Below are 12733 nucleotides of genomic sequence, written 5' to 3'. Positions count from 1 at the left end.
TCCCAGGTGGCAGGAGGGAAGCGATACCCTTGAGCGAGCACCATGCAGCAGTAGCAGTAAATCTTGTCCATAGTGTGTATGTATGTGTGCACACATATTCAGATAGCCCATATGCAGAGTGACCGAGACGAGATGCTTTACTACTCCTCCGAGATGGTCGAGCTTGTCTTTTGTGCAGAGAGAGTGAGAGGATTAGCAAAGGCGGACAGAGCCTTTGGATTTATAGGCAGGTTGTGACAAGCTTGCAGCAAAGCGCTAATTCCAAGAAATATTTTGTGATATATCTGATTGAATTGCAGCAGTGGAATTTAGTGCACGTGGGTTATACTGATCACATTTATTGACGTGTTTAATCACGTTAGGCAAATATGAAAGGTGTTCATGAGGGTAAAAACATGCATTGTTGGCCCAATGTCAATAGCTTTGATTGTGAGTGTTTGTAAAGCAGGAATGTTTGGAGGGGCTGGGCTCAAAGTAAAAGAGGGCCCTCAGACCATGTCTGATACCCACACCTCCATGTGCCACGCTAGCTCTAAATCAGATAATTTCAGCCTTACCCTGATTGCAAGTATCAATAGTACAGAAAGAGGCAGAGAAGAAAGAGAAGGGTTGTTTTTTCATTCTCTTTTTCAAAGGCCATAAATCAGTTTACAAATATACAGTATAATATATATACAGTATATATATATGGCGGAAAACACTCAGGTGATTTTTGGGGGATTTTATGGGCAAAACATAGTAATATAACAAGGGTCGCGATGCAGAAATCGCAGTCATCAAGGAGTGATCAAGATTTTCTTTTTCATATATTTACCCTTTTAAACGTTTTTTTTTTTTTTTTTTTTTTTTTGGATCGATTATTTATCATCTAACATATTGGAGAAAATGTAACCAGTCAGGAACCCCCCTAAAAAACATACAATTAAGCGATAGTTATGAGGTAGATATCCGTGACTTTTTTACATACACCATTTTTTTCATTGTGACGTAATTTGTTTAAAAGTTTAAAATATGCGAGTGAATAATTTTAAAAAAAATATTATTATTATTTTTCTTTTTAAACGAAATATTAGACATCAATTAATGATTCTAAGCTAAAAACAACAGACATTTAGAATAATAAATATAATTGCTAAGCTTATTTTTATGGCTGGGTTGAAACATAAGCGGTTGCGCGATGTCTGTAAACGGGGGATTCCAGAGTAAAACGGACAAATTAAATATAGTTCAGGGGCTTAATGCGCCATAAATCTACTATGGCAGCATATAGACATATTGTTCCATCGAACACAACAGTTCTTTTGGCTTAAAACACAGCAGTTTTTTTTTAAACAGGAGTGGAAGAGCAGAAACTGCTTTTTCAGTCTTGTTTGTAATTTCCGCCATATATATATATATATGTTTGATACACTGCCAATGGGTTTTCCCATTGGCAGTGTATAAAATACTTGGTCTCCCCACTGTATGTACTGTGTATATATATATAATATATATATATATATATATTAGGCCTGTCAACAATAACACGTTAACGACCATGATTAATCTGGAAATATTAACGCATAAAAAAAAAAATAACGCAATTTACCGCTCACACTAAGTTTGGCCACAACTGCCTCCCGTAGTCCCACATGCTGATGTTTACATTCTCCGCGTGGCAATGCAGGACATAATGCAGCCAGCCACGATGAGTGAAGATGATGACCAAATTCCGTTTTAAAAAGCTGCCTAATGGAAACCTGGATAAAACCAAAGTTGTGTGCACATACTGCTGTGATGAACTGTCCTTCAATCGAAGCTCAACCAGCCTAAAGTACCACCTTCGGGAAAGGCACATCTTCGCTAGTGTTAGCAATGACGCTAACACTGCAGGAACAAGCCGCAGTCATCAAGCTTCACTGGCAGAGTGCGGACTCGGACTTGCCAACAAAAAGAAACCAAGTAGGTTGACTACTGCTATCGCTAAATGGGTAGCCAGAGACTGTAGAGTGTAGACCCATTAACATAGTCGAAGACGAGGGCCTTGAAAATCCAGTGACAACAAACAACAACAACCAATGACAAACCACTAGACAGGTACAAGGCAGTGCCAGCATGGACTCATGTCCACTCCAGTGGTAGTCTGCGCACAATAGTGACCACAGTAAGCTGGCCCACCTTGCAAAAAAGTATCTGGTCACACCTGCCTCCTTGCAAGAGACTATTTTCTTTGACAGGGTACATTGTTCAAAAGAAAAGATCTGCTCTGTTATCTGAAAACGTCAACAAGCTAGTTTGCCTGAGAAATGGCTAACTTAAGCAGTGTTTCTAAACACCTTTACACACAGTTTAGTGTAATGTTTTTCAGTTAAGTGTGTGAAAATTGTTTTTTTTTTTTTATTTCACACAGCTTTCCAGCCATATAGTGTAAAACTGCAAGTGCTGCATTTATTTGTTTTCAAATGTTGAATTTAACAGACAAGTTGTTTACACATTTTTTGAAATACTAGCTATTGTTACTGTATTGTGCTTGTCTGCTTGTCTGCTTCAGGCCTCTATTGCTTTGGTGCTGAAGGCCTGCTCCTGTGAATTAGCGTCTCTATGCTGTCTATCAGTTCAGCCTTCTCTAACCATTGGTAGGACTTGTTCAGATCTGCCACCTCGGTTATCTGTCGGTGGTACCTCCCATGCAGAGGTTTTTCCTCCCATGATGGTTCCAGTTTCCGTGTTTTCAAACCTCTAGTCTGAACTTCCTCTTTTGGCCAGTTTATTATTATAATATATATAATGTGTGTGTGTTATTGTACAAATATTCAGAAAAAATAGATATGTTTGATAATATATATTACTGAAAGGGCACAAATAAGCTTTCACACATATACAGCAAGTTCTTTGGCCGTGCTTTGGACGTCAAAGCTTAAAGAGCAGGTGCTAGGTCACCTACAGTAGCCCACCCCATTCACTTTCTCTACCCAAGCGTAACCTGGGATCGACTGCAGTTTACCTGTGACCCTTATGAAGGCAAGTACAACAGAAAATTGATGGATGTATAACTGCACATTCCTCAAGAGACCCCAAAAGTCAGTCATTACATTTTGTAGAAAACTGGACTAAATCCTCGTGATTGCAAGCTCTCCGTGACTAAAAGAGCACAACTGAAACAAAACACACCATTTTCCCATAAGCAGTCCTCTACCGCTTTAGCCTCTCTCATCGCCATGGCAACCCTGCATTCTTCTTCTCCATTTTTTTTCTTAATACAAGATCACTGCGGCGGTGTTGTGAACGGGGGGTTGCCTGACTGGTTGTTATTCACCAATCATGTGCCTGAGTCGCCTCTTTGGGAGTTTTGAACATCTGTCGCTCCCTCGGAAGCTTGCAGTCTCGCGCTCCTTCCAAATGTCTCACAATCACGCTGACTAAGAGCATTGAAATGTACCCGTGATGCAAGTGGTGCTGTTCCATCGGAACACTGACCCATGCGTGTGAGTGATGTGCTCAATAGATAATACTGTATAGTGCAAGTCAAGACGTGAACCGTCATTGAGCAGTGTAGCACTTGTTCACCTCAATATTTTTTTCTTGCCGTTTAAAAACATTAACATGGATCAAATTGAACCCATTGTGAGCAGCCATCTATATCCACTTCTAGACGTGTGCTTTATGCTGAGTTTTTGGTGAAACCTTGAAGGTCTATTCTTCACTGGTTCACAGTTTTGGCATCACACTGTATTCTGCTGTGGGTGGCCCACTGTGATAGAAACTACCACACAGCGGTTAAATACCCCCACTTTGAAAATATACGTTAGCAACGCTTCGTTTTCCGCTTGATCACAATGCTGTTTTCCCTCGCAAGCAGATAGCGATCAGGTCCACCTTTTACAAACTTGTATTTTCCATGTGTGTGTTATCTTCCTGTGTGGCGCTTTTACAAGCCAGTATGCTGCAGTGGAGGGAAGTAACAAATAAGTACAAATACTTTGTGGCTGTTCTTTTAAGATTTAACGTTAAATTAGATTTGAACACAAGTTGCTGTACTTGACTTATAATGTCAGGATAGGTTTGTGACTATTATGACTGCAATTGAGGTATTCATCACTTGATATTTTAGTCTTTTAAGATGGAAAAATAGGAACAGCAGCATCATAGACAGTCACGTAACAGGTTGGGAAAAGCAAGATATTACTCAGCCTCTTCAAGAGAATTGTTGGATGTCTTTGTCTCCAAGAATGGTACGTGGCAAATGCATTGTCTCAACTTAAAAACTACTAGTTTCTATCATTGAAAAATTATTTGGTAAAATACATACTGGTAAGGTGTCTGTTATAATTATTATTTTATTCTATTTTTTTTAACTGTTACTAACACACAGGCTAACGAATAGCATAGGAACAATGTGTTGTATATAAACAGAAGTTGTGCAGTAACACTTAGAGAAAAAAAGTCATATCCAAATGTACAAACTTAACTGTAATAAGTCTCGGACATTTTCTTTGTCCTCTGTGATGAATTACTAATATTACTAATGGGCATCATGGGCATTAATAAATGCATATGACAGATGTCATTAAGTGTCATCCCGCAAATTATGTCACTAACTCCATTCATGTCCAGCTCGGATCTTTTACATCCATTCAAAAGTGAGATAATTTGCCGGATGACACAAAATGACATCCATTATTTATTGTAGTGCCGCAGTGCATGCTAAGAAGCATGTTGGATGAGAACAGCGTTGACAGCAGGTCGCAGCAGAGGTTGACCGTCTCCTCCAAGAGAGCAGTGATGGTCAAATGAATGTTCTTGAAGCAATGAAGCTTTGCAGCCAATTGGTTCAAAGCTTCATGGTGGTTCATTTGGTCTTATGACAGTCTTATGATGCTGCTGTCAAATAAAGTGTTAACGGTTAATATCTTAGTGTGTAAATATCTCATAATACAATGAGGACAGCTGCGGCGTATAGTCCAGTGTGGCTTATCTATGAACAAATGCCGTTTTCGTGTCAGATTTGGTGGACAGTATATAGCAGTAGCTTATAGTATATAGCTTATAGTCCGGTGCGCCTAATAGTCTGAAAATTATGGTGCTTATAATACTTATAATAATAATTTTATAGACAAATATTACTATTTATAGTGTTGGCAGAGAGTTGGGGGATGCGGAACTAATACGTCTTCCTGGGAGGGGCATAACAGAAAATAATTGAGAAGCACTGCTTTAACTGACACGTGACACACTGATTGTGTTGAATGTGTCCTGAAAGGTATCATCGTTCAAAGAAGCGATTTTATATTTTCCTAAACTTGTTGATTTACACTCCCAATGGGATACCGCACGCATGCTATTTATAAACCGTGACGTCGCATCGTAAAGCTGAAGTAAAGTAGAAGTGGGACATTATAGACCCGCCCTCACATAGAAACAATGTGAATTCTGCTACTTCTCTCCGGTAATCTTTCAAAACCGAACATGCTGATCACGCATCGCTTTTTGGGAACTTGTAGAAACGACTCTAGACATTAAGGATGTTTTCTTCATACGTTTCCCGAAACCAAAAACTCGGGAGGAAAAAATGTGACGAATGAATCAACTTGCGCGGACGTTTTAACGCCAGCTAGGTGAAGCCATTCACATTTCATTTGCAGTTTGCAGTAAACATTTTGTTGGGTTGGCATGCCCTTCCAGAGGACAAAGATGTAAGCCATTTTGATATTTCTAACTTATTTTTTAGCGTTACGTTGTGCCGTGTTGCTCCTGTCTGACAATGAATGACCTGAAAAGAATTAAAACGGTATTTGACTGTCAGTTACCTTTTCCGTTGTTAAAAAAAAAAAAACAACTTTAGTAAGGGCGAAGTGTAAATAAATTAGAGAATTAAGATTTGTTTTTAATGAAAAAATTAAAAGTGTTCGTTGGCTGTCACTGAGTAGCATTTGCGATCGCTAGACAAAACTGACTATATTACCCCGAAGAACGGACAACCAGAGGATATAATATTGTTTAAACAGGAGAATGTCATTGTCAGTCGTGTTGATAAAAAAGCTGAGGCTACGCTTAGGTCGGCTCGTTTTTTTCGTCTTTTTCAGCCTTCGACACTCAAGCCATCTCTTTAACTGAACATTTTTATGTTCTTCCACATCTTTGCCAGTGAATTTGGCACCAGGGACATCATTTTCGGAGAGAATCGGTAAGTTTAGCTCTGTAAACATCTCCTTCGTACACGATTTCCATTCATTTCCTATTAGGGACTAACGGTGGCATGTCCCCCCTTAGCAACAGTAGCTAATGTCATGAATTTTAATGAGCGGAAGTGACGTGTTGCTTGCGGTACACCTTGATGGATTTAGTGAGGGAGAGAGACCATTTACAGTATGTACAGTATGTCCCATATGTCTTTATTATACTGACCCCAGTCTGCCCAATAGAAGTGCAATGCCCATTGCAGTGATAAATAAAATGTTGTAGAAACTGTTTGTTTATTTTTTTATTTCTTGGATTGTAGCACTACTATGTTATAAATAACAATAACAGAAATTTTTATATTGTGTGTGTGTGTGGGGAGGGGGCTTTCACCGATCAATATCATTTGCATTAGTTTCCATGGGGAAAGATCGTTTAAGAAATGACTGTTTTGCCCTACGAGCATGGTCATGGAGGACTGTGTGTGAATCTGATTACTTTTTCCCCTCTGGTACAGGGTGAACTGATCATCCCAATCGCTGTATATTTAGACGTGGGAGGGAATCGGGGGGTGCCCCTAATACCAGAGAGAAAGTGTTCCTAATCCTCTGTCAAAGTGTCCCCATTGACTGTTTTTAGGGTGGGGGAAGGGGTGGGTAGGCATCCCACATGAACAGTCTGATGTGTTTGTTTTCTTCAATGAGACGGCATCAAGAAAAAAAATCTGTGGGCTCCCACTTGCTGAGTCCAGGTAGAACTAGAGTGATGAAAACACGCATGCTCACACGATGGTCTTTGTTGAGAAGAAAACGGCTGATAAGCGGGTTGACAAAGAGTCGCATGCTGAAGGGAGGCAGGGAGAGTGGGAGGGAACGAGGGTTAGTGGGTGGGATAATAAAACCGAGGGTGGGAGGGATGGAGGTGGGTGGGGTGACACATCCCGCTGTAGTCATTTTGGCTTACGGATTTGCACCAGCGTCTATTTCCAGTCCACTTGCCTCCCTAGCTTTGGATATCCACAACCACAAAGACCCATCCTCTTCCTCCTCTTCCTCCTCCTACTGCAGAGTCAATGAAGGTGAGGAAGAAAGGGAAGGAGGTGGAAAAGGAGGGAGAATCCGTGGCTGTCATGGTAAGTCATGGGGGGGCTTCCCTCCACGCTTTAAAGGTGCTTTCATAGGTTTCGTAGAGGCTAAAGGTTTTAACCTGATTGAGAGAAAAGGGGTATTTTTTTGCAGCATGGGGATTGCTTTAGTGCTTTGTTTACTCATCAGCGAGACCCTCTCAGCATCCTCCTCATCTTTACCTCCTCCACTCTCCATCCCTACGGTCTCACTGAGCCACGCTACAGATGGAAAAAGCAGCTTTTGTTGTCGGCGTATTTCTTGATATTATTTTGGGATCTGTCGGCACTTGTGGCCGCTCTAGTGCGATATGAATGCCCACGAGGTTGGCATGAGTGTCTGAATGGTGGCGGGCCGGTGGGCTAGCAGGTCCGCTCGAGGGGGGGGTTCAGATTTCACTCCTATTCAGAGAGGGCGACAGTACAAACAGTGAGGGGACATGGCTGTAGAGGAAGATGCTGGCTTGTAACACACATGACTAAATGTCATTCATTTGCATTTTTAAAACTTGGTGCAACCTTGAAAATGCAACATGGTGTTGGATTTTCCCGGACAATTTTTTTTTTTTTTTTTGCTGTTTCCGTGCGCAGACCTTTTTACATTACTGTAGACACACCTTCAGGATATGATAATGTGATACAATGCTTTAATGAGTCTTGTCTTATTTATATATACTCTGCGATGCAGCTAGGTGTGGCTAATGTTGTGGTCCATGAGAGTTATTATTATTATTTTTCATTTCTTTCATAACCCGGTATCGAATTTGCACAAGCCATATTTTAATGTTTTCAGAAAACAACAACAAAAATATACATCTCGGTAGCTAGATTTACTTGCGGTTCCTTCAGAAGTCTCCATGATAGTACATGTTTTAAGACTTTTTGCGAACATAAAGCATTGGCACAACAAAAACCAACCAGTTTTTGTCTAATTAAGTATTAAAAAAGGTCGGGATATTGATGTTACCCGTGCATTGCACCTCCTTCTTTAGATCATTGCATATTTTGTTTGGTTTTCGTTTGAGCAATGTTGGTAACTGCCTTCCTATTATATGGTGGGGAAGCAGTCACCAAAAGTCCTGATTTTGGCAAACTGCGCAGAAGCCAGTTAAAGACAAGGCACATATAGAAAGGGTCAGCCATTCCAACTCACATTCATAATGTTACTGAGAAACTTAACCTATGGTGCTTTCACAGTAATTATGCAAATAGAGCACAACACCATCAATGACCTATTTATATTACAGTGTTTCAAAAAGAATGTGCCAAAACCAGCACCCAACATATAAAAAACATAAAAACAATAGAAAACTCCAGCTTGGGCAAATGTGTTGCACATATCTTCAAGTTTTTTTGTTTTTTTTTTCAATCTTTCGTGTCATCGATATTCACTGGAAAACGAATATCAACAGCAATCAACACGGTGCTCCGCAACATCCTGAGGCGTGTTTAGGAAGAATTTTCATATCGGCTTATGTTGTCCGTGCTGCCGATGGTGGACACGTTGAGCACTTGTAGAACATGAAGTGAAAACCAGAAGGTACTGTATGTACAACACAAATGTCCAAGGTGGGGTAATGTTTAGGGCTGCAGCTATTGATTATTTTAGTAGTCGATAATTGATGAATTAGTTAGTTCGAATAATCGAGTAATCGGATAAGGAACATAAACAATTAAAATACCTGAGATGAGCCTCAAACGGTATAAAAAAATAATAAATGAGGATCTAAGTACAACAAAAGAACAGTTGGCCAACTTACATAGCAAATGTCCGCGAGCTTAAATGCTATAAAATGCTAACTTTTTTTTTTTTTTTTACAATGGTTTTAACAAATGGTTCAGGCAATACACCTATGAACTAAATGACAAATGTATTAAAAAAACATTAGCTCAAACAAAAACTTAGGTGCTCCAAAGGACTCCAAATTGTCCGTAGGTATGAGTGGGTGTGTGAATGGTGGTTTGTCTCATTGAGCCCTGCGATTGGCTGGTAAACTCAGGGTGTACCCTGCCTACTGCCTGTAGTTAGCTGAGATAGGCTCCAGCACATCCGTGACCCTCGTGAGTATAAGCGGCATAGAAAATGAATGAATGTTTGCTAATTTTGGTACATTCTTTTGGTACATTCTTTTTGAAACACGCTGTATTTTGGTGACCATGACTTTTTACTAATGTGTTACCATTTTTGGTAAATTTGAGCAAAATAGACCATAAACCGAGCACCCACTGTACTTTACTGTATTCATAATAATTCCTTTCTTGTCATTTGAGCATGGATATGAAAGGTGCTCACAATAGCAGCCTGTGTAATTGGCAATTACAAGAGAATTGTGTACGAGAAGGTGTTTAAATTTGAAACCAGAGAAGGTTCTCGAATACATGTCAAACTCAAGGCTACATTTAAACTATTTTACAATTTTATATGGTCTGCCACATTTCCTTATTCTCACTGTGGGTTACCTTACAATATACATTACTGAGAATTGTTTGGTAACTCATGAATTGCCAGTTCATAGATCAATTTTGGTATAAAATGAACTCTCAACTGCTGACAACTAATTCCCTATTCTATTATTTCTGTGTCTATTTAGTGCCTTTTTAGTTTATGTTTTTGGGTTATTTTACCCCTGAGCTGTATATACAATAAAATAAGGGTAATAATGGCAACTCTTGCGCTTTAACAACATATCAAGTCTGTGGTTGTCATTTTCCTGAGAAAATATTTCAGCTGCCGAAGGTTAATTTTTGAATTTCCAGTAAACCATCTGCTTAAACAAAATAAACTCCGTTTGTATGTCATTTTTAACCCCTAAATGTTCAAAATACAAACCAAACCCTGAATTTTAGACCAAAGTATGTATTTTACTTCTCATCGTTTTAGATTAATTTACAAATCTGGTTCACAATGGTAAGTGACATTAGGTGTTAGCAGCTACAACTACGATTTAACCTCTGATTAAACTCAAACTCCTACTGTTCTAAAATGTAAAGAATAATCTCATAGGTTTGGAGTCATATGTATTTTGCTGGTTTTTCCGTCACTATTTAGGATATTAGAGGGAATATCTCGGTTAGCGCAAAGGTGTTTGGCACCGGACACTGTACGGGGCCTGCTGCTGGGTGCCCCAGGCTTTTTGTAGCTCTACTGTGTGGTTTTTGTTTAGTCAGGACAGTGGGGGATCAAGTGAAACAATACAAGCGCTGCGGCCAGTCCACCTCTTGTTGTAGACATTCTCAGCTCAGCCAGAATCATCAGCACATGACATCAATCCTCCGTCTCTGTTTGCGCGCGTATTGCTCGCAGACATTTTGGGATGTTTTATGGTACTGCATACCAGCCTGAAAAGATCAGCTTAATCAAACAAGAGCCTTGACAAACAAGAAAAAAAGAGTAATTATTAAGGGTGTAACGGCACATGTATTTGTATTGAACCGTTTCGGTACGTGGTGCTTGGTTCGGAATGGAGGCGTACCGAACGATTTTCTGACGTAATGTAACCCTTACTTTTCGGGGCTGTGAGTCGGTCGGGTTACAGTTTCTTTGTGTAGATTATATTTACTCTGTCTTCTCTACTATAATGAGGACCAACACGGTAGGACAGTATAACCCAGAAAAGTCAACGGCGCGACAATGTGGCCGCCGCGAGAACGCAGTGAAACGTGGGCGTTAAAGTCAATCAGCCAATGCACACCAGTCGCAGTGCGGCTGCGTGTTAGACGCGTCCCAGAAGCGGCTCAACACAACGCACGCGAAAAGAACGGCAGAGTTTATTATTTGACGCGAGACGCGACCCTCCTGCGTCAATACTACTACCGGTAGCTAGGCTTGGGCTGGAAGTCACTCGTATAAAAATACGGTGGATCCAATCAATTTTCAAACTAACATGCAATCGTAACCCACTTTTTGAGTCCATCAGATCTTTTGAGTGGTAGATCGGGGCACAGTTGACTTGTCTTTGTTGATTTACTGCTGTCTTCTCTGCTATAATAATAACCAACACGGCCCCGTGTTCAATACAAAACCCTCCTACCACAACAAAACAAGTAGGAACTAATATTCACATAGGAACTAAAGTTATACGACATAAAATATGCAATATAAATGAATACTACATCACATTTGTAAAATATAAACACATAATAAAATAAATAATATCCCATTTAAATAAACTAAATTGAAATGAGCTAAAACACCTGTAATTAAATAATAAGAATAATACACAGATCCTGCTTACACAATTCAATTTATTAATTTCTGTGTGGTGCTTTAACTTGAGAAAATCCACCAATAAAGCTTTTGAAAACCGTTCATAAGAAAAAAAAAAATGATTCATTGAGGCATTTAATTTGTGAAATACATGTTAAAATCTTTGTCATTGGGATTTCTTTTCTCTTTAGCACAGGACTTCTTTTTTATTCTTTCTTTCAGAAAGAAAGCTGACCAATACGCGGGGTCTGAAAGGCAAATTGTGGTTGGATTATCTTTAAATACCCGCTACTTTTTGAGCAGAATTCTAGCTTTGTATAGGCTAATGTCCCTATTGTTGAAAGCACAAAGGTGTGTAATAAACAACTACCACATTTATATTTTGCATTTTGTTTTCTTACTTTACCGAAAATGAACCGAACCGTGACCTCAAAACCGAGGTGCGTACCGAACCGAGATTTTTGTGTACCGTTACACCCCTAGTAATCATCCTGGCACTCATCATCCATTCTACTGCATTCAGTTGTAATACGTTCGAAATAAGTTTTAATTTGATACAATTTATGTAGCTTGGCCATCCTTCTCTGCTATTTCTTAAATTAACATGGTTTTTAATATTCTTGTTTAAGACAGAGTTTCCTATAATCGTATTAAGATTACATGGCTAAGGCCGCCATTATTAAACCTGAAGAGGTAGGCCTTTTTTTATCAAACGAGGTGCGATAAGTTCTCACATTTGCCTTAATTTTTCTGTAAATGAGCTTTTTCTTAACCTCACTAGGCTTCATTACAAATAAATCTGCAGCATACGTCTATTAACGTCATCCCCTCGCCTGTCATATTTCTCTGACGCTGTCCTCTTAGGCTTAACCTAGAGTCTGCCACGGCGCCATTTTTTTTCAATATCCGATAGTGCGTGGGGCTTAGCGAAATTTCTCTTATAAATCTGCCGCCCCTGTCCTGTGACGCACCTTCATCTTGAATGGAGCTATATCTAGAGGGAGGAGCATCCGACATGTTGGTGACCAAGCATTAAGGGATAAAGAGTCCACTATTTGCGACTTAAACTATTTAATCTGCCACTTAAGCCGGTCATATAAAGAAGAAAAGAATATAATTTCACGTTCTAGGAGATCTGCCACATGACTCTCTCCTCGTTAGATAAGTAGACGACGTGCAGGAATGCAGTATTCAACGGGTTTGACCTACATAATAGTATTTGTTGGCATTAATCGCAGCATCACATT

The 12733-nt window shown here is 39.6% G+C and overlaps 1 protein-coding gene across 38 annotated transcripts in view; it reads left to right on the top strand.

The window, feature by feature from the left end:
* Positions 1-12733, top strand: part of LOC130923110 (ankyrin-3-like) — a 184125-nt gene that overhangs the window by 61018 nt on the left and 110374 nt on the right. Inside the window, exon 1 of one of the 38 annotated variants that reach the window (XM_057848566.1) lies at positions 1645-1941. The exons of 36 other annotated variants lie outside the window; for them this stretch is intronic. In XM_057848566.1, the coding sequence (XP_057704549.1) occupies positions 1855-1941 (87 nt within the window). In that variant the 5' untranslated portion in view covers positions 1645-1854. Of the gene's footprint in view, positions 1-1644; positions 1942-7113; positions 7289-12733 lie in introns of those variants that run through there. One more of the 38 variants, XM_057848570.1, reaches the window with a different exon arrangement.

The sequence above is a fragment of the Corythoichthys intestinalis genome, chromosome 10 (assembly GCF_030265065.1).
Source record: "Corythoichthys intestinalis isolate RoL2023-P3 chromosome 10, ASM3026506v1, whole genome shotgun sequence".
Taxonomy (NCBI): domain Eukaryota; kingdom Metazoa; phylum Chordata; class Actinopteri; order Syngnathiformes; family Syngnathidae; genus Corythoichthys; species Corythoichthys intestinalis.
This window is presented reverse-complemented; position numbering and strand designations above follow the sequence as displayed.